The following is a 22165-nucleotide window of genomic DNA, read 5'->3' on the forward strand; positions in this document are numbered from 1 at the left end:
AAAAAAACAGAAGACAAAGTCACCAAAAGTAGCCGTTAAAACTAAGCTAGTAGGGGCGCCTGGGTGGCTCAGTCGTTAAGCGTCTGCCTTGGGCTCAGGTCATGGTCCCAGGGTCCTGGGATCAAGCCCCGCATCGCAGGGAGTCTGCTTCTCCCACTCCCACTCCCCCTGCTTGTGTTCCTGCTCTCTCTCTGTCAAATAAATAAATAAAATCTTAAAAAAAACAAAAACCAAAAACTAAGCTAGTAAAACAAATAAGAAGTGAGGAAACCAGAGAGTTAATCAGTGAGATGGCATGAGGCCATATGGCAATAGAGCCTTTAAAAAATATTTTGTTTTGTTTTTAAATTAGAGATCAGTTATGATTCCATTTCCCATAAAGTTTTGCTGACATTCTGCAGGAAACCTTGTGTGTGTGTGTCTTTATATATGCAGACACACACACACACACGCATATGTATGTGTAGAAAAAAAGTCACTACTAAATAAGATGAGTAAGAAGGAGGGTCAACTCTAATATCATCTCTGAGAATTAAGTACTTAAAGTGGGAATTTAAGTGGTAAGTATTCCAAATTGTGAATTGGCCACCACATATTTAACTCACTGATTTATAGTAACAATATAGATGCTTGTGATGTCCCTGAGATCCTCATTCCATAGGTGGGACCCTAATGTCTGTACTTTTCCGAAGCCCTGTAGTCAGGTTAGGAACTATTAATAAGGAGTCCTATGTGCCACACAGATGCTTAATGCTTACATAGTTTCACAGCCAAGGAAATAAGAACCAGATGGAAGCCGCAGGGAGGGGGCAGTGGGGAATCAACTGGGTAATGGTTTTCTTTTGTGGTGATGAGATATTTTGGAACCAGATAGAGGTGGTGGTAGTACGACATCCTGCATGTGTGAAGTGCCACTGGATTGTTCACCAAAATGGCTTATTTTATAGGATGTGAATTTCACCACTGTGAACAACTCCAAAAGTTTATTTGAACATTATCTTTGTATACTGTGTATTGGAAAAATAAATTACTGCTGTTTAGATTGACTGTCTACCTTCTGAATATTATATTCTCTTAAGACTTTTCTCTTAAATTAAGCACATTTTTTGTTGTTTATAAGATGCAGCTTATCAGTACTACCTTTTCGAAGCTGCTTAGTAATATTTTCTCCTTAATTAAAACACCACCACTCCTTTATGATCACATACAGCCTCAGGTGGTGGCAGAAAGAACACTGTATTTGGAATTAGAACCCTTGGGTTGGAGGCCCAATTCTGCCCCATCAGCTGTGTGGCCTTGGGCAAGGCACCTTGCTGAGACTCCATTTCCTAGTCTGTTTTTCTGTCCTCCTATCCCAAACTTGTTGGGGGATCCAGGGAAATCATTTGTATCAGACACTCTTCTAACGGCAAATTATAGTGCTTCCACAGGTCACTGTTACGTAGTTATTGCCTTGTTTTTTTTAACTTGAAATCAGCAGAATCCAAAAGTAGATTAAGGAAGGTACTAGCGGACAGTTAATGAATTATTGGATTTAGTATTAATGTGTTTTAATGGTCTATATAACTTATAGTATTAATCATTATATTATGAATCTTATAAGGCTAAGAATTAGTTATATACAGATATTATTAAGTGTTTGCAAGGATGATAGGGAGCTGAGATGATTTTGGGGGGGGCAGGGTTTGTTCTTGGTCCTGAAACACATAAAGCAAATGAAGATTTTTCAGGTTCCATGTTCATAGAGGTTCCATACTCACTTGTAACCAGTCTGAATTCGGTTAATGTCTGTAAATGAGAATAGCCACTGGTAGATGTATTTAGAATCTCCTCTGGGTTCTTTGTGTTTTTTCTTAGTTTAAACAAGCCCCTGGGCCTTGTTGCAAACTGACATTTTTGGCAATAATGACTTGTGGCAGGCCTTTCTTGAGAAATGTAGTCTTGAGAAACTCCCAAAACATGCAGAGTAAAAACCCTGGGCGTATTGCTCACCAGTAATGACTATAATAAATTAGAAATTTTATTTCAAACCACAGTAATTATGGCTGATAGTATATATGCAAATGTTTGTTAATTTGCATGTTTCTCCGGTTAGTGGGCAGAGGCCAGATTTACCAACTGAAAATGCATAAAACTGCAGAATGTGTGAGCACCTTTTAGGTGAAAGGAAGATGGAAGACGACAATTGTTGAGTGTCTGTTTTTGTGCTAGTTTAAAAGTGTATATTTAATCCCCACAATAGGGCGCCTGGGTGGCTCAGTCCTTAGGCGTCTGCCTTCGGCTCAGGTCATGATCCCAGGGTCCTGGGATCAAGCCCCGCATCGGGCTGCCTGCTCAGGGGGAGTCTGCTTCTCCCTCTCCCACTCCCCCTGCTTGTGTTCCCTCTCTCACTGTGTCTCTCTCTGTCAAAAAAGAAAAAAAAAATCTTAAAAAAAAAAATCCCCACAATAGGAGTAAAAGCTAGGCATTTTATTTAGCTTAGCCAATAAAAGTATGGGCTCCACCCCTAATTGGTTGTGTTGGCTGCTTCGATGGTGATGATGTTGATGAAGAAAAAGCTTAGGGGTTAATAGGCACTTCCCTAGGAAGGATGCGGCGTGGCTCTGACCCCAGAGTACTCCTCTTTCCTTTGTACCAAGCTGCTTCCCAGCTATTAATGGCGTATGGATAAGAAGAGAAAACTAACATTTATAGAGTGTGAACTAGAAGTACATTTTGATACTTTTAAGTAATTGTCATTTTACCTTCGTACACGGAGTTGCAACATTTTTTTTTGCTCTAGTGCACCCGAGGGACTCACTAAGACAGTGGCAAACAAATGGCAAATATTTGTTGAGTGAAAATGAATGGATTTTAGATAAAATGCACTACCCAGAAAATAGCCTCCATTGTGCTCCACTAAATACATTCACCGTATCACCAGACCAGCATATTGCATTTACTTAAGGCCTGAATGAGATTTAAGGCAAGTGATAAAGTGAGGTTTGCTTTATGAAGCCAAGGCTCCCCTGGAGAATTGGGGTGGGGGTGGGGGGCGTTGTTCACCAATAGCATCTGATGGCACTCTTTGAATGGAACACAAGCTTAAAGAAGAAACTGCTTGTGCACGGAGTTACAACTTTGACATGCCTTCCTTTTGTGTCCAGGAAAAACCCTATCGGAGGCTATGTTTCTCTGTTCCAGGAGAAGGCACCGTGGTGAAGATGTCGGCCCTCAACTGGAAGCCCTTTGTGTACGGGGGGCTGGCCTCCATTACAGCAGAATGCGGTAAGGAGCCCAAGGGGCCGACTCAGGTCGCTTGCTTGCTGCTTGGGATGTCAGGATATCGATGAGAAGTTAGGGTCGCTATTTGGAGTTTGATGTGACTGTGGTTCGAGCACAGCATGTGAGAGCATGAAATGTTAATCTCAGATTTCAAAATTGCCCTCTTTTGGTATGTTTTTCCAACACAGAGTCATTTTGGCTGCCTAGCTGTTTAGAGTTCAAAGTTCAGTGTGGGTGGGGAAAGTGGAACCTGTTAGTCAAACAGAAGGTTTATCAGTCATTTTTAGATCACATCTGTCCCTGTGCTCCTTGTCCTTTCCCCCACTTTGCCCCTGTTAGCGCCTGGGGCCGTAGAGAGTTGGGAGGAGCTCCCAGGTCCTCCCCTGCCCATTAGCCATACCGTATTTGTGACTGCCTCCTCAGTGGAGTGCCACATCAGATCCCGGTTATCTTTGTCTATTTCCTGGCATAATTCACTCAACAAATCCTCATTGAGCAGCTGCTGAGTGCCAGGTGCCGGGCTGGACACATCGTGGGCTTCCAGGGCTCGGTCACTGCTGTCCTGGGACAGGGGCTGCCCCTGAGGAGCCAGCAGGGCTGAGGGGTGAAGGCACAGGAACCACCCACCCACTTGGTTGCCCGTGCAGGTGGGTTCTCCCATTGCCACGGTGGAGCAAGTGTGCTGAGAATGAGTGTTACATATTTGGGTGGACTCTCCGTGGGGCACTGGTAAACATTTTTAGCTGCGTGAACAGATTTACTTTTAGACTGCAGAACACAAAGTGAAACGCTCCTTTGGAAAATGAACTTCTCTCTCTTTGTTCATATTGAACCTGATTTTAGCTTTCACAGATGCAAAAAACAGTAACATATTTTAAAATTTCCTGTTTGTGTAAATCATTCCGTGTACCTGTCTTTCACAGCAGTGTAGCTTCTGACATCCTAGGTAGAGTAGGATGGGAACTACATAAAAATGTAAAGAAAGGAAAATAGGGGTCTTTTTAATGTTTTGGTTCCTAATTTTTTTTAAATAGAGAAAAGATTGCAAAGTATCTGCTATTTCTTAATTCCATTTCTTAGTTTACATTATAGTTAAAATGTTTCCTCGGTAATAGATCACCATGTATCCTTTATTTAGTGGAATTTCTTTTTATCAAGTGAAATATTTCTTTTTAAAAAAATTTTAAGGTACTTTTCCAATTGACTTAACGAAGACACGGCTCCAGATTCAAGGCCAGACAAATGATGCAAACTTTAAAGAAATCAGGTATCGAGGAATGTTGCATGCGTTAGTGCGGATAGGCAGAGAAGAAGGGCTGAAAGCTCTGTACTCAGGGTAAGTAGACCTTTGTGTTTTTATATTTGACTACTGACCTTCCAAATGAATAGACTGAAAACTAAGACTTCATGGAGAAAAATTAGAAATTTGAGATATATTTGAAAAGAGAAAGTAGTTTGCAGGTTTTTCGTTTTTCATTTCAGCTTTATTTTCTATATATCTTTTATGTAATGAACATTGTGGTGAAAGTATGTTTTTATTATATTCAAATACAAATACTAATGCAAAAATTACATTTGTTTCCAAAAAACATTCCATAATTCAGTGTTTCACTCTGAAAAAAGCCCTTCCTCTTGGCTATTCTGAATTACTGAGGTTTTTGCTATAAGGAAAATGACAGAGTATCCTGTATGGGTAAGGGTTGTGAACAACTTTCCTTTAATCCAACATTTATCGAACAGTGTGAAGGTGCGGGATGGGAAAGTGAGTATGTCAGCCCGAGTCCCTGCAGAAAACAGAATTTGCTTGGGTGGTTTCAGTGAGGAGACCTTAATGAAGGGGCTGCTTAAGGGCTAAGGGAACAAAGGAAGGATATTGAGGTACCTAGAAACTATCAAAGTGAGAAATTGGTTCCAACCCTAGGACCAAAAGGACAAGGACGGGAATGGTGTTAGCAGAGCCTGTTAAGACTAGAGCCTTGAAGGAGCGAACAGTCATTGTGGAGGGATGCTTCGGTAGTGCCCAGGGAGAGGAGAATCCCTCTTCTTCCTCCCTCCCTCCATCCCATCGTCTACTGGTGGAATCCACCTGGAAGTCAGCTGGCAGGGGAACCTGAATGACGTAATCCGCGGGCACCACCCTCCCGGCCGCAGAGCATCACAGAGAAGGCTGAGAGACTGGATCTGGGAGGACAGATGGGGATCAGCAGCAACACACGGTTGTGAAGGAGCTGTCATTTAGTGGGGACAGCAGACGTGGGAACGGGGGATACAGCGGAGTCTGATACTGAGTACTAGAGTCTGGTAGAGGCAGGGCGTCAAGCCCAGAGTGTGGGGACAGGAAAGAGGGCGGGTTTTAGGAAGGCTGCTCGGTGCAGGCGGCGCCCAGTCTGAGCTTGCAGGATCAAGAAGAGTGAGTTGGCCAGGTGAAGTTAGAAGGGAACTGTATTTACACAGAGCCAGTAGAGTGTGCAAGAAAGCCCAGTACATTCTATGAACTGCAAGTAATTCGGCATGGGTATAGCGTGGGGGCTGGTGAGCGGTAAGAGCTGGGGTTGGAGCCCTAATGAGGGGTCAGGACATGGACGGCCTCGGGACAGGCCAAGCATCCTGATCTCCTCCGCTACACCATAGGTCCCCAATCCGGGCCTCATAGGTCCCCAATCCGGGCCTTGCAGCCCTCCCACCCACCGTCACCAAAGGTTTTTGTTTTTCACTTGGGCCAATATTTCAGCTATGAGAAATTGCACACAGAAACCTGGGATTCCATTTTCTTGGAAAAAGTCAACATCTGGGCCCACATTCATTCACTTAGGATAATAGGAGCAGGCATCAAGGAGGGCTTCTCTGGTTTCCTGAAACCTCTGCCTCTCACGCGGTGTATGTGTGTGCAGTTGGACCCAGCCTGCGTCACTCACTTAAGGCATCTGCCTGGCGCTCTCGGCACTTGAATTTGCTATGCCTGTGGTGGGCAGAAGCTACTGGGGGGGGCTTTAAGTGCGAGACTGACAGGATAGGGTTTCCATGGTGAAGAGAAGCCGGCCTGTCATGGGGAGACGGGATGAAAGACTGATGACACTGGAAGTAGGCTGTCACGCTGGAAGCAGGATCTGAACAGAGGTGTTGTGTTGGGGACAGAGAGAAAGAAGACAGGCTGTTTAGGGCGTAGGGTTGACATATTATGGGAGCTAATATGTGAGGGGGTGTGGAGGAAGCAGGGGACAAGGCTGATGTCTTGATTTCTGGTTTGGGCCAAAATGTAGATGGAGCTTCCATTCCCTAGTCTGGGAAACAGAGAGGAGAGCTGACTGGTTGGAGCGGGAGGATAGTGAGTTCAATGTGGGACTCTGGATCCAGAGGTGGGCCGGGGATAGGACATGCGCATTGAGAAATCTACGAAGCAGTTGGAAATGCATCATTGGATCCGTGTTGGAAGCAGGAATTAGGCGTCCTGAGTCTCTGACAGTGGTGGAAGCATGGGAATGTGTGGAGAGTGGGGAGAGAAGGAAGCACAGGATGGAATTCTGGGGATCCCCCAGATGACAGAAGTAGGGGGCTGTGGAGAAAAGGAAACAAACAGGAGAGGGGGATGTTAACGGAGCTCAGGGAGGAGGTCGCTGCGTGGAGGACAGAGGGTGGACAGTAGCAAATACCACAGAGAGGTTGTGTAAGGTACTAAGTGGAACACATCATTTAATTTAGTGACAGAGATGTCAACTGGTCACCTCAACTGAGGGCAGTTTTGATGGAGAGAGGGGGAGGGAAGGCAGACTGCATTTGGAGAAGAGGTGGGAAGTGCAGGAACAGCGGGCGGATAACTGCCCCAGGGTGGTTCTGGTGTCCAGAAGGCTAAGAGAGGGAGAGGAAATACCAGAACAGGGCCTCCAACAAGGTGGGAGATGAGCTCCAGAGCAGCAGTGGAAGAATGCTAGATGCTTGCAGAGGGCAGATTTCACCGGGCGCTTTGTCCCGAGCAAGGAGAGCCTTTTCCCTTGAACACCGGTGAGCAGATTAGAATTCCACATTCGCTTAACTTTTCATTAAGGATAACTACAAGGGGCTGAGCTTTCACTTCGTGAACTAATAATTGGCACAAATTTAACTGAACCCAGCTATATTTTTGTTGGATCTTGAATTGTGAGAAATCTGGTTTAGCATAGTTTGATTGTGGAAGGCACATGTGATTGCTTCTGTGTGTGTGTGTCTTCTAGAGGATTTAAAGTGATTTTTAGGATTACTTTGTCCTTTTGTGCGTTGGTTTGACAGAATTGCCCCTGCGATGTTACGCCAGGCTTCCTACGGCACTATCAAGATAGGCATTTACCAGAGCTTGAAGCGGCTGTTTGTTGAACACCCAGAAGGCGAGTGGGGAATCTCTTTTCCACTTGTGGACAGGAGGTGGGGGGTTGTGTGTCTTTTTAGTCAAGGCAAGATCGGAATTTCTTGAGCCTGACCGGGACTTTACTACTGCTGAGGAGAACTCTGGACGTAAAGTCTGAATGAATGGTGCTTAAAGCACATCGTTCTTAGCTGAACTTAGGGGAGTGGCAGTTAAAAGAGCAATCTTAACAAATTTTTAGTTATCCTCATCTCCAAAACACCCAGACTACAGTGTGTGTTATTATAGTTTGAGCCAACTTAAAAATTTCTAAAATCAGGAATTATAAGCTGTTTTTCCAGGAAAGCAGTGAATACCCTTCTTAGTATTAAGAACTGAATTCTAATACTCTATTGCTAGTTGTCTCTGTGACTTTGCTTTAATCCGTAGAACTTTTTCTTTTTTTTTACAATGGGACGAGTGCTAGTCAGCTGTTATATGAGAGTGGTCAACAGGAGCTAAGATGCTTTAGCACTTCAGTATATTTCACATTAAATATATACAGTGTGCTTTAAAACTTTTATCTTCTCGGTATCTCCTAGGAGTGTATCTTTTTTTTCTTTTCTTTTTTTTAAGATTTATTTATTTATTTGAGAGAGCGAGCATGCACACACATGAGTGGGGGGAAGGGCAGGTAGAAAGAATCTCAAGCAGACTCCCCACTGAACATGGACCCTGACATGGGGCTCGATCCCAGGACCTTTAGATCATAACCTGAGCCAAAATCAAGAGTTAGACGCTTAACCAAAATGAGCCACCTACGGGCCCCAGGAATGTATCTTTTTTATTCTCCTGCGGGATATACCTCATCTTAATTACTACAGTGGTCTGCATTTACACACACAAAAGTGAATTAGTACATGGTTGTTCACTTTGCATGATAATTCACATTCCTTTTTTGGATATCAAGTCATTTTGCTAGGCAAAATCCTGTTAAGCCAGCAAAATTCCTGATATTTTAAAAATTGCTTGATTCAAGGGTGCCTGACTCAGTCAGTGGAACATATGACTCTTGATCTTAGGGTCTTAAGTTCAAGACCCGTATTGGGTATAGAGATTATTTTAAAAAAATAAAAAATCTTTAAAAAATTGCTTTATTCATAAAGCAGAAATTTTACTTTTCTCTAAAGATGTACAAGTGACATGTAAACGAGTTACACCTATATTTGAGTGACTGATATGAAGAGCTCTGTGTATACGAAAAGTTGAATAATATGTGTTTGTTTATAGATGAAACTCTACTGATAAATGTGGTGTGTGGAATTCTCTCTGGAGTCGTATCCTCAACCATCGCTAATCCAACTGATGTTTTGAAAGTAAGCAGTACGATCCATATCTTATAGGCATACCCCACATTTTCTTATTGAGAACAACATTCAGATAATGAAAAGCTGCAAATATAACATACACTGTATGTGTGAACTTGTTTATAATTTAAGTGCCATGAAGACTCTAACTTAGAAACATCCACTGGATGGATTTCCCACTGATACAGAGGAACTCAAAAGTAGAGCTCATTGTGGAGACAAGGTTTTTGGCGATTAAGCAGAAAAAAAATTTGGGCTTGAATACATTTGAATTTCATTTTTCATTGAAAATCTTCCAGGTTTTATTGGTTCATTAAAAATGGATGGGCTGCAAGTTCTCCACAAATCTGCTCCCTAATGACCATTTCTGAACACGTGATGTTATCTGTTAACTTGATTTCAGGAAATACGAATGGAAATATGTCCTTACCACAGTTAGACATAACGCATCGGATGACCTTGTTGCCGATATACCAGGGATACAGCCTCCTTAGATCCTTTCTGGAAAAAGACAAGGAAATAAACTAATTAAACAAAATAGAAATTAGGCAGGACTTACTTTTTCTTTTCTTTTTTTTTTAATTTTTATTTATTTGAGAGAGAAAGAGAGAGAATGAGAGAGAGAGAGCATGAGCAGTGGGGAGAGGGAGAAGCAGACTCCCAGCTGAGCAGGGAGCCCGATGCGGGACTCGATCCCAGGACCCTGGGATCATGACCTGAGCCGAAGGCAGATGCTTAACCGACTGAGCCACCCAGGTGCCCAGGATTTGCTTTTTCAGTGCTCTTAGGATGTTTGTCTCTGTCCTTCCCTCTCCTTTTTTGTTCCTATTAGTTAACCAGTGTTCACTGCTTCTACCTTCTACCAGTTGATGTACTACATGCTTAGAATCCAAAAATGAGTAAGATAAGGACCCTGCCCTCAGAGCCTTCACTCCAATAGGAGATTCTGACGAACATCCGAGTTTTTTGCAGCAGTATGCAGAGTATGCTACACCTCGGCACGGTGAAGGTGCTTTTGCTAGGATTTCGTTGGGGAAAAGTGGAGAAAAATATCCGTACGCCTCTTAATACCTGAAACATTTGTCGGGGCTCATAGAAAGGCAGTTCCCGTAGTTTGGTTTATTTTCCCATGTTAGCATGGCAGTAACACTTTCTTTTAGAAGTTAGAGATAACTGCTCCCTAAACAAAAATAAGGTACCAATTTTTAGTGAGAAAAAACCCTTTAAAAAATGTAGAGAGCTACATCAAACATTATTTTTATGTTGGAATCTCGGTCCTTTGAATTCCACGGGCGTTGTCAAGTTTATTTGTAAGTTCAAGTGTAACAGAGTGTGACGGGCATCATGTGGTCATCTCGTGCTCTGCTCGCCTGCATACCTTTTGGTTCAGCTGGTTGGAAATAGTAGTGGCTTGAAGTAACTAATTTAAGAAATATACTTGTCCATGCTTAGTGCTGCCAAGTGTGCTGGATACTCTTATCAATTATGTGAAATCTTAGCATACCATCACATTCTCTTTCCTGTTCAGTAACTTACAAGGAAATATGTCATTTTCTTTCCTTTTCAAAAGACTACGTTTAAAAATCCATTTTTTTTTTTAAGATTTTATTTATTTATTTGACAGAGAGAGACACAGTGAGAGAGGGAGCACAAGGAGGGGGAGTGGGAGAGGGAGAAACAGGCCTCCCGCTGAGCAGGGAGCCCGATGCGGGGCTCGATCCCAGGACCCTGGGATCGTGACCTGAGCCAAAGGCAGACGCTTAACGACTGAGCCACCCAGGCGCCCCTTAAAAATCCATTTTTTGATTCCAAAGTGCCTCAGAACCAATCCTTATGAATGTTAAATCCTTATAAATCCTACAAAGGGCGTTTTAAACTAGCATTACAGTCCTATTTATACTGCGATTCTTTCAATGGTTAGTAAACAACAGATTGAATGATTTTCAGAAGTCTACATTCAGAGAGAAATGTGCTTTCCTTCTCATGTTCATCTTTAAAATAATCTCTAGATACGGATGCAGGCACAAAGCAGCACCTTTCAAGGTGGAATGATAGGCAACTTCATTAACATTTACCAGCAAGAGGGAGCAAGGGGACTGTGGAAGGTAAGTCCGCAAAACAGAGCCAACTTCCTTACTTAGTTCTTCCCCGTTTTCCTTCTTTGAATTTATTTTTCCTATTTCCATCCTCTTATTTAATCCGAATGTCAAAATGGTGTACGGGAAGAAGAGTGACGTCCGCCCTCGAAGTTACTTTCTTTCTTAATTTCATTACCTGTGAAATGGGAATACAAAGAATATGTCATAGTTTTAAAGTACCTTTTGGCTAATTCATGCATAAGAAATTCTGTGAAGATTGAGCACTTTTTCGTTTGTTTACTTGAAAAAAAAATTCTGTTGGAGAAGGGTTTTCTAGGTTATAGTTATGCTGGATTTTTTGATCTGTGTGTTTTCCTGGTCCTTAAGTGAAGACCGTTAATAGGCAGCCGCTGGTATGGAGTGCTGTTCCCTGGTAGTCTAGTCACCCGTCAGTTCACAGAATAGACCCTAAAGGTCATCCAGTAGAGTCTTCTCAGTATGTACTAGGAAACCGGAGCCTCTGTGAGGCGACTTGGCCTGGCCAGGGTCTGGCCAAGGTCATACAGTCAGTGCCAGAGCAGAACTGGGCATGGGAGCTTCTGAGTTCTTTACCCTCTGGTCTTTTCTACTCTCTCACTCTGTAGTTTTTTTCAAGGCCTGTTCCATGGAGAGATGTCTGAATCTTGGTTATTCGTATTTTTACCCAGGGAGTGTCCCTTACGGCCCAGAGGGCTGCCATCGTTGTCGGCGTGGAGCTACCGGTCTATGACCTCACCAAGAAGCATCTGATTCTCTCGGGCCTAATGGGAGACACTGTGTATACCCACTTCCTGTATGTTTAGAGATTTTTTTTTTTTTTAAAGATTTTATTTATTTATTTGAGAGAGAGAATGAGAGAGAGAAAGCACGAGAGGGGGGAGGGTCAGAGGGAGAAGCAGACTCCTCGCTGAGCAGGGAGCCCGATGCGGGACTCGATCCCAGGACTCCAGGATCATGACCTGAGCTGAAGGCAGACGCTTAACCAACTGAGCCACCCAGGTGCCCATGTTTAGAGATTTAAAAAAAAATGATATTTTAGGGATACATGAGTTCAGGGTGACAATTTGCTATAAATATATAGAAATTTTAAAGTTTTATTATAAAAGTATTCTCATACTTGAAAAATTATAATTCAGAAGTGAACCAAGAAAAAGTGAAAGTCCTTATCTGTTTACATAGGTAACCATGGTCAACAGCTTGGTTTTTAGGCACATGCAAATATGTCTATAAACGTATATTATGTGTACATGTTACACAAGCAAGATCATGCTTAACATTCTCTTACTTTTTATTTATATTATTTTAATTTTTTAGCTTTATTGAGGTATAACTGACAAACTTGTGAGCTGTTTAAAGCGTATGACATAATGATTTGATAGGCATACACAATGTGAAAGGATCTGCCCCCAGAGTTCATTAACACATCCATCACCTCACACATTTATCCTTTTGGGTGTGTGTGTGTGTGTGTGTGTGAAAACATTTAACTTGTACTCTCTTAGCAAATTTCAGTTATGTGATAGTGTTATCAACTATAGTCACCCTGTAATATGTTAAATCCTCAGACCTTGTTCATTTTAGAGCTGAAGGTTTATGCCCCTTTACCAGCCTCTTCCGATTTCCCCCATCCCTCACCCCTTGCAACACTTTTCTACTCTGTTTCTATGGGTTCTGTTTTTTGTTTATGGATTCCACATATAATGGTACCACGCAGTATTTGCTGTTCTTACTTGCTTTTTTAAATTCAATAATATATTCCAAATATCCTTCCGTGTCAGTACAAACAAATTTCATGTATTTTTAAATAGCTGCTGGTTAATATGGATGTATCCTGGTTTCATCCACTGAGGGCTGATTTTGCCCCTCAAGGGACCTTTGGCAATTTCTGGAGACTGTTCTGATTGTTAGGATTGGGGAGTTCTGTTGGCACCTGCTGGGTAGAAGCCAACAGCTTACAGTGCACAGGTCGGCCCCCCACGACAGAGACTTGCCTGGTCCCAAAATGTTAGGAGTGTGGAAGTTGAGAAACCCTGTCCTGAGTTGATTGATACCAGGTGTGGTCTTAGTCTTGTGCGACTGAAGGTTTCGTAGACCCAGAGGCCCCTGGAGGGCATTACAGTGACGACGTCTTTTTCTCTGCTCTCCAAGAGCGGTACGGTTATGATAGGGCTGAAATTACTCTGAGTCCTGCTTATAGCAAATAGATGCACTAGATCATCGTTGGAGGACATTGCTTCATGTTTCTACGATTCTTTGACATTCCGGAACCTCAAAGGTGTTCTTAGTCGGGGCCGGAATTTGTAGGCCACTCTAATGAGTGCCACATTTAAGAAGTTCGTGCAGCGCTCTAGTGATGGACCTCCTCCTGGAAACCTTTCCTCTTGTTACATGTCACTTTGGCGTCATTTGGGAGGAGGCCGCTTCCTGCTTCTGATGGTGGTGGTTGCGGCTGAGCGGTGCTGAACTGTTTGTTTTTCCCTTGGTATTTTTTTCATAGCTCAAGCTTCACCTGTGGTCTGGCTGGGGCGCTGGCCTCCAACCCCGTCGATGTTGTGAGAACACGGATGATGAATCAGAGAGTCCTTCGGGATGGCAGGTGTTCTGGCCACACAGGTACCCTGGACTGCTTGTTACAGGTGAGCGTGGGTGTGCCCCTGGGCAGGGTCCTGAAGTCCTTTCACAGCTCCTTAGTTTACTTGTTCCCCTCTGAAGAGTTTCCTTATCACGATGACAAACACAAGGGTTAGAGCAAGACAAACCTGTGGGTTTGTCACTTGTGATTGTGTGACTGGTCAAGATACCAGATTCTATACCTCAGTTTCCTCATAAGTGAAATGGGACAATAATAGCACGTATGTCATAGAATTATTGTAAAAAATTGAGATGATGCCTACAAAACAGCGTAGTGCTTGGATTCATGTGTAGTAAGCCTTGTTAGTATAATTAATAATAATAAGGGACACTTATGAAATGAGCAAGTTTATTTTACTTAATCTTCAATATTCTAGTGGTTTGTTTCAATCATCGAAACTGCCCCCCAAATGTGTGTGTGTGTGTGTTTGTGTGTGAATATAGACATACATATTCACACACATGCTTATTTGTATACATCTATTTAACCGGAGAAGTATCTAAATTTGGGGGGCTATTATAACGAACATGAATGATGCTCTAAAGCCCTGGGATAGTACCCAGTTTGGGCCACACTGGGGCTAACTTTGATAAATACAGAATCTAAATGAATCTTTAGAAATGAAAGTGTATTTCCTTTATACCGCTGCTCTGCTGTAAAGGGAGAGAAAATAGTCAGATTTTCTGCCATCACAGTGGAACTGGGTCTCCTTCCAGTGTATCTCCCTCCTCTCGAGTCCTATTGGAACAAATTTCGTTCATTCAGACATCTCTCAGAAGAACACATCGCTCTTACTGTAATTTTCAGTTTAAACAGTGGGGCCTCCTCTTCATGAGGGGGTGCAAGTTTGCAGCTGTCTCCCCGACTAGATTGCCGGCAGCCGAGGATCCGGGCCCGCTTTGCTGTTCCTGCCCTCGGGGGTGATGCTGGCACAGTCTAGATTTCAAGGGCTGCTTCAGCGGAGCAGAGATGCGTGTTTTTATCCACCCAGCGACGTGAAGTAGTGGTGGTCCGAATTAGGTCTTTACCACCATTGCTTCACTTCTTTATTTCCCACCTGCTTGTGAGCGCATGGGACCAGGAGGCAAGAGACTCCAGCTGGGATTCAGTCTCATTTCTCACTCCTTCAGTGGCCGTTTGCCTGCTTTGGCGTGGGTTGGTTTGACACGGAGCCTTTGTCTTCTCCCATGCAGAATCCTTTAAAGAGCAAGAAGAGGCAGAGGGCAATGAGGTTTTAGACAGTCTTTTCAAACAGGATTTTATTTTTAAGAAAAGTAGATCATTCAGTCTGGCTACTAATGAATTGTGAATGCATTTGACCTAATTGGAAAGTTGGAAGTTAACTTGTCTCCCCACCCCCTACCCCCCCGCCTTATAACAGACATGGAAGAATGAAGGGTTTTTTGCTCTGTATAAAGGATTTTGGCCAAATTGGTTGAGACTTGGTCCTTGGAATATCATTGTATCCTTTTCTGTCGCAGTACATCTGAAGAAAGATGTAGCTAAAAGAGGATTGTATAAACTGTCATGTTATTAATGATAATTTAGAAGTGGCGTCTTATTCTTTTGAGTTCCTCTGATTCTAAGAAATGATGATTCAGTTTCTATCTCAGCAGGTATAAAATCTCTGTGCTGGGCTATATGACTCTTGGTTTAGTGCTGGTGTTTTGAAAGGGACTGACATCAATACAGATTTCTATTCAGACTCAGTTTTCGAAGCTGAGAATACTTACGAGTAGAGAGAGAGACAGGGATTGATTTGATATCCCTAGCCACCCTTGGGAAGGATGCGGTTTGGCAGCAGTGTTCTAGAATGCTTATTTTAGAGAGTGCCTGCAGATAAACAGGAATTAGCTCCTGAATTATTTGGCCGATTAGCACTGTTTCTTGTATGCCAAAGTGGGAGGGAGGAAAGAAGCGGCGGTTCACTAGACACGGAAGGGCAGAATTATAAAGAAGGGAATGTGGTTTTCACCATCCCCGTTTCTCTTTACCTGCGCCTCCCCGCTGCTGAAGGCCTGCCTCGCCGTGACCCTTGGGGAGAGCTTCCCAGGGCTTGCTGTCTTTCTGTTTCACACAGAATTCACTGTTCTGGAAAGTCTGCCCAGCACAGCGATCGCCAGAGCTAGTCAGGGGGGATGTCATCTTCGAAGAGGCTCTGGGAGCTGGTGTGAGGGGATTTAGAGATATCTCTGCTGTGGTGGTTCTGTTCCAGGCTGACCTTGGGAAGGCTAATGAGAAGACCTTTTGAGGTGGGTAAGGATGGAGCCCCTCATGTTCAATCCCGTCCAAGGCACGTGGTCTGCCCAGACGTATCTGTTAAATGTGCTGTCTGTGAGTCAGTTTTCACGTGTCCGTGATGTTAAGACAGCATCTTCTTTGTCAGCCTTAACCAGTAACTGCAGTTCTTTGTGACATATGAGCAGTTGAAGAAATTGGATTTGTGACAAGTCAAGGCTGCCTGAGACGGCGCTCTGCAAAGGTTCCCTTCCGAAACAATAAAGCTTCCTGCGTGTCACGTTGCTTCTCACTGCTTGGTTCATCGCAGATTCTGAAGCGTGAGCAACAGATGAGGATGGGGTTAGTTCCGGTTGCTGTGTGTGGGCAGCCGTGCCTCAGATGTCTCATGCTAGAAACGAGCATCCGAACGCTAGTCCTTACCATGCAAGTGCCCTTCGACTCCACGACCGCGTGTGGAACGCATGTTTCTTGCTAAAGAAAACTTGCGAGAAGATCAGGAACCGTGTGTGGTTTTCTTCAGGGGAGAGGAGCCCCTGTTGTGTCTCAGCTCACAGCTGAGAATGCCAGACTGCTCTGGAGAAGCTCACAGGAACCACGGAATGGAGCCTCCAAGAGGGTGTTATTGTTCCTGAACCTGTGGGGGACTGTCGCTTCTTGTCAGCTGAAGAAATTTCACAACCTTTCAACTCCAGGTGGAAACAGTGCAGGAGGGAATAGATCCTTGGAATATTGCACTGCTTTATCATTTCTGATTTCGGCAGGATCCTTCGCTTACAATAAGTGATTTTCAGCCCCTGAAGGCTTGACCTTTGTGAGGAGTTGTTACAAAGTATTGATCTCTAAACCCATGACGGTGGGATGTGTTGGCTTTGAACATGGCAGGATCCACATTGGTGGAAGATCTTTGAGGCAGCTGCGGGTCAGTCTTAGGTAATGTTAGCAATTTGCTCCGATTTTTAGCAAAGTTTATTATTTCCCAGTCTGTAAAATGGGGATAATAACGCCTCTTGATGTTGAGGGTCAAATGAAGACAGGAGTAACTGCTAGTACCTGCCTGGAGGGTAGGCGTTGGACCTCAGTCGTGCCGTCGTCCCGCCAGAATCCCGGCATCAACGGCCTGGTGTACAGAAGAGAGTGGTTTCATGAAAGGATTCTCGCTGGAATCCCCAGCAAAGGCTCTCGCCAAAGGCCTTGTGAAAAGAGAGAACACAGTCTAAGCTACAGTTTTACTATGTTTTCCTTTAGCAAAATGTTGCGAGTGAATAGAAGAGTTGACTTTTCCAGATTTTTCAGTTTTTACTTTAGTTCGGGTTCTATTAAGATATGTCCTGTCTCGGACTTCCTGTTCGGTTTTGGATGGAAAACACTTGCTTGAAATTTTAGAAACTCTCTCTTTAGTGCTGCACCTGTTTTCCCGTTTCTGAAAGAGGTATATAGTCTCTTCCTTTCTTTCTCCAAAGACAACAAAAATCATTCTCCCTCTTCTTTCTTGCCTTCATAAAAAGTGACTCCAAGAGCCTGAAGAACTTTACACTTCTAGAAGACAGCCCAGGGAAGGGGACATAGTTACTTGGGTACCTTCGGTTCTACCGTTTGAGAACATTGAATACACACTGACAATGGCTCTGGGGTGGACCCTTCCGCAATATTAGCCAGGCAGGTTCCCAGTGTGTTCTCACCGTGGGTCACCACCTCCCTTGAACCCAGAATCGAAGGAGTGTAGGTTTTTTGGGGGGATCGAGCCGTTTTCCTGCCAATCACTTTCACGTTGCCTTCTTTATTAATGTCTACTTCAAAAAAGATTTTGCGAGGCAGAATTGTTATTTCCAAACTAGAGACAAAGTCATTAAGAAGAGAAAGGAAGAAGTGGTAGAATGGTGTCTAGGTGTTAATTGATTAAAGACTTAGTTGAAAGTCCAGATCCCTGGGCCCACTCTAGATGTGACTGCAGAGCTGAGCTCTCTTGGGCCCTGCTCCTGGTACTGAACCGTATTTTTAGATGGAGATTTTTTTTTTTCTTCCTACCAAAACATTCCATTAACCTGGTCAGGGCTTTCTCAGAAAGGCTTTCACTTTGAGTTCCTTGAGTTTAAAGCATTACTTTTTAAGAACCACTTTTTTTTTTTTAATGAAAACATTATATTTTTTAAGTGTACATATAATTTCTAAAACAGTAGAAGCAAGTCCATTTTGAAAACCACGTAAAGAGTCAACGTCATGCAACATTCATTGTATCAATTTATTCAAATTATGTACATGTTCATACCAGGATGAAAAGAAGCTCAAACCTCACTATAAAACTTGATCATGTTTTTAAGACAAAAATGGAGTCTTTCTCCAGTGTCGATTTATTAAACATGTTGTATAGAACAGGATCTTAACCTGTTCTGGTTTTTCTGCTTCCTGAAGGAGTTCACGCAAGAGAGAACTTAAGGATTTGGAGACTCAGTCCCCTTTTTTTCGGGGCTGTGACTACAAGTCCCCAACCCCCTTGGATATTGCTTAAATGTGGCAAAAGGATTTTTAGCTTTTATGACTAAAATGAAGATAATGGATTGTTTGTTTGCTTGTGGATTTGTGTGATCATCGATGCTGAAGGTTGCTGATCTGTGATATAAAAATGGCTCCTGTTCTCTATATTTATTCATGCGCTGGAAATAGTATGTATTATGTAAAGACTACATTTTTCATAAGCCTTTATATCTCAAGCTCTTTATTTAAGCATTGTTGGAATATGTGGCATAAACCTTGTTCATTGTTTAATAAACTGGAATAATACATAATGATCCAAATGATTTGTGGTTATTTTGGATAGAGACCTTTAAACAAAGACAAGCTCCAAAGAGTCCAGAAGGTTGGAGTAGAAATAAATGGGACTTGTAAAGGTGGCTACAGACATTTCTCCTCATGGAGAAGTTGTTGGGGTCATCTTTTTATTTTTATTTTTTTAATTTTAAAGTAATCTCTACACCCAACGTGGGGCTCGAACTTACAACCTGAGATCAAGAGTTTCATGCGCTACTGCCTGAGCCAGGCGCCCCAGGATCATCATCTTAATTGCCTGGACACCTGTGTGACCTCCCACTATATGAAATCCTCTGTAGCCCAGTAGAGGCCAGTGACTTTGATTCATGGACTGGCTCGGCAAGGTCCCTCAGAGATGCAGAACACCAGGGTGATGACATGAGTGCCTTGCGCCTTCAGGTTCCCTCAGTCCTTCCAGGGTTTGGTGTTGGCTAGAGACGGGCTGGGATGTTTTGTTAACTGTGGATCAGTTGGCATAGAAGAGCCAGGGGATGACACGCAAATCTAGGTCATTAATTTTTTCACTGAAAAATATTTTTTGGGATGCCTGGCTGGCTCAGTTGGTGGAGCATGTGACTCTTGATCTCAGGGTCGTGAGTTCAGGCCCCACATTGGGCATAAAGCTTAATTAAACAAAAATTAAAATTAAAAAATAAAAAAACCTCATCCATAAGATTATAAAAAACATACATATTTTTTTCTAGGTGCCTGTCTTATTAACATTTGAATTAAACATGGTGGTTTATTGAAAAAAAAGAGAGTCGGGGAAAAAGGAGCGCTTTCTCAGTTCTCTTACCTGAGAGATTAAATGATGTACAGGATTGACTTCATATGAAGGTTAGTGAGATCCACTGGCTGCTGGCATTTCTCAAAGGCCTGTGGACAGTAGAACCCTCATGCGCATTATGGTACCTGTTAAGACACATTTGGCTTTTAATCCAGGTGATTTATTTCTAAACTGGCAGCTGGGAAAATAAGACACAATTTATTTGGTAGATTATAACTAGATCCATTCTGAAACAAAACAGGAATACAAGACAAGGGCAGTGTATATAAATAGGTTTCTTGAAAGCTTGATGCAAATAATAGAATGAAGAGCAAAAAAAATCTGGAAACTACCTATATGTCTGTATTTCCCTTGCTTAAATAATAATCCATACAATGGCTTACTATGTTGCTCTTGAGAAGAATGAGTTAGATCTCAGCCTACTGACTTGGAAAGATGTCCATGATAGGTTATTAAGTAGGAAAAAGTTAAAAGATGCAGGCTCCCGTATATACCGTGGACTCATTTCTTAGGGAAAAAGCAAACTTAACGCTTGTAGGGAATGGATTTAAAGAGTGTGTATTAGAGTTCTCCAGAGAAACAGAACCACCAGGGTGTGTGTATGTGTCTGTGTGTGTATACATAAATGATTTATTTTAAGAGATAGGCTCATGCAGCTGTGGGGGATTGGCAAGTCTGAAATCAGAAGAGCAGGCCAGCAGACTGAAAACTCAGGCAGGATTTCTGTTACGGTCTTTTTTTTTAAAAAAAAAAGATTTTATTTATTTATTTGACAGAGACACAGAGAGAGGGAACACCAGCAGGGGGAGTGGGAGAGGAGGGAAAGGCAGGGTTCCCGCTGAGCAGGGAGCCCGATGTGGGGCTCGATCCCAGGACCCTGGGATCATGACCTGAGCCGAAGGCAGACGCCTAATGACTGAGCCACCCAGGTGCCCCTCTGTTACAGTCTTGAAGTAGAATTTCTTCAGGAAACCTCAGTTTTGTTTTGTTTTTTCCTCTTGAAGCCTTTAACTGATTAGATGGGGCCCACCATATCATGGAGCGTAATCTTAAAGTTAACTGATTATGGATGGTACTCACATCTACAAAATATCTTCACAGCGACATCTAGTGTTTGCCATACGATGACACCATAGCCTAGCCAACTTGACACAAAATTTGACCATCATAGGGTAGAAAGAATTAGAAATATTTTCCTTATACATAATTATAGGTTTTGGTTTCTCAAAAGCCTGTATTTTGTAATTTAAAACAAGATATTAACCCAAAATGCAAAAAGGACTAACTTGGGATACAGATGTCCGATTTATGGCAAGTGGGGGAAAGTGGGAGTTGCAGTATATATAATATTTGATTTATATTTTAAGTATATAATGTTTCTAAAAGTATATTAAATGTCTGTCAAACTTAAAATTGAGCTAATAAGGATGATGGGAAACTTTTGCTGTTTACTTCAGTTTTTAACTACTTGCTTTCTATTCAACACACTGAATACTTCTGTGATTAAAAAACAATTCAGCCTTTTTTTTTTTTTTTTTTTTGACAGTGGGGGGACACCTCTATAAAGAGTGCATCATGTGGGCTGTGGACTTAACCTCTAAACTCCTGGGTTATTTTACATAATTCTTAGTCTTTCTCTGACCATACTGACTTTCAAGTTATACTGTTTCATTGCATTATATGGTAGAGACAGCTACATTCTTAAGAGGTTTTGCTTCGTTAATTGTAATTAATTATTAAAAATATATTGCAAATATTATTACAAATACATTGCAAATATATTTCTGAAACACTCTACAATTCTTTTTTTAAAAAATATTTTTAAAAATATCTATTTATTCATTTTAGAGGTGGGGAGGGGCAGAGGAAGAGGGAGAAACGTAAGTAGACCCCTTGCTGAGCGCAGAGCCGGACACAGAGCTGAATCCCATGACCCCAATATCATGACCTGAGTGGAAACCGAGAGTCGGCCACTAAACGGGCCGCACCACCCAGGCACCCCTATTTATTTTATTTGAGAGAGAGAGAGAGTGTGTGTGTGAGCATGAGTTGGGGGAGGGGCAGAGGGAGAGAGAAAAATCTCAAGCCGACTCCCCGCTGAGCCCCAATGGGAGCTCCATCCCTGGACCCTGAGATCATGACCTGAGCCCAAACCAAAAGTCAGTTGCTCAACTGACTAAGCTACCCGGGCGCCCCAGCATTCCACAGTACTTTATGGGAAGGGAAGCCGACTGAATATAAGTTACTGCTTGTCTCCACTGAATGTGTGTGTGTGAGTGATGAATATTCTAGACTTAAAAGGTATCCACATCCTACAGTTAGGGCCAGAGTTCCAAACATCCAAGGCCTGCTTAAGGCCGCTGGCAGACTTCATTCTTAATTATATCCCTGCTTTAATTTGCGGTACTACTGTGTGCTTTTTTAACCTGATAATTTGCCCATGGTAGATAATTCAGTAAATACTTGTGTTAAATGGAAGCCTTCTAAGATTTGCTTATTACTTCTGGGATGCTTATGTGTGTTATCCCAAGGTCACCAAAGAGCCTGTGACAGTTGGGATAAGAGCACAGTGGGTGGGGTTTCCTATGGATTGCTTTATTCACCGAGTCTCTCTGTGATGCTCAAAGAAATCAAAAC

The 22165-nt window shown here is 42.7% G+C and overlaps 1 protein-coding gene across 6 annotated transcripts in view; it reads left to right on the plus strand.

The window, feature by feature from the left end:
* The window catches only part of SLC25A30 (solute carrier family 25 member 30), a 32448-nt gene extending 13720 nt beyond the window's left edge, over positions 1–18728 (plus strand). For 3 of the 6 annotated variants that reach the window (XM_035003346.1, XM_035003347.1, XM_035003345.1), the window contains exons 2-10: positions 3147–3267; positions 4453–4600; positions 7528–7622; positions 8870–8955; positions 10956–11051; positions 11732–11856; positions 13561–13699; positions 15077–15157; positions 16101–18728. In XM_035003346.1, coding sequence (XP_034859237.1) covers positions 3204–3267; positions 4453–4600; positions 7528–7622; positions 8870–8955; positions 10956–11051; positions 11732–11856; positions 13561–13699; positions 15077–15157; positions 16101–16142 — 876 coding nt within the window. In that variant the 5' untranslated portion in view covers positions 3147–3203 and the 3' untranslated portion in view covers positions 16143–18728. Of the gene's footprint in view, positions 1–3146; positions 3268–4452; positions 4601–7527; positions 7623–8869; positions 8956–10955; positions 11052–11731; positions 11857–13560; positions 13700–15076; positions 15158–16081 lie in introns of those variants that run through there. The other 3 variants (XM_035003349.1, XM_035003348.1, XM_035003350.1) reach the window with 2 other exon arrangements.
* Positions 18729–22165: the final 3437 nt, after the last annotated feature.

Source organism: Mirounga leonina, unplaced genomic scaffold (assembly GCF_011800145.1).
Source record: "Mirounga leonina isolate KUSES-001 unplaced genomic scaffold, KU_Mleo_1.0 Mir_127, whole genome shotgun sequence".
Lineage (NCBI taxonomy): Eukaryota > Metazoa > Chordata > Mammalia > Carnivora > Phocidae > Mirounga > Mirounga leonina.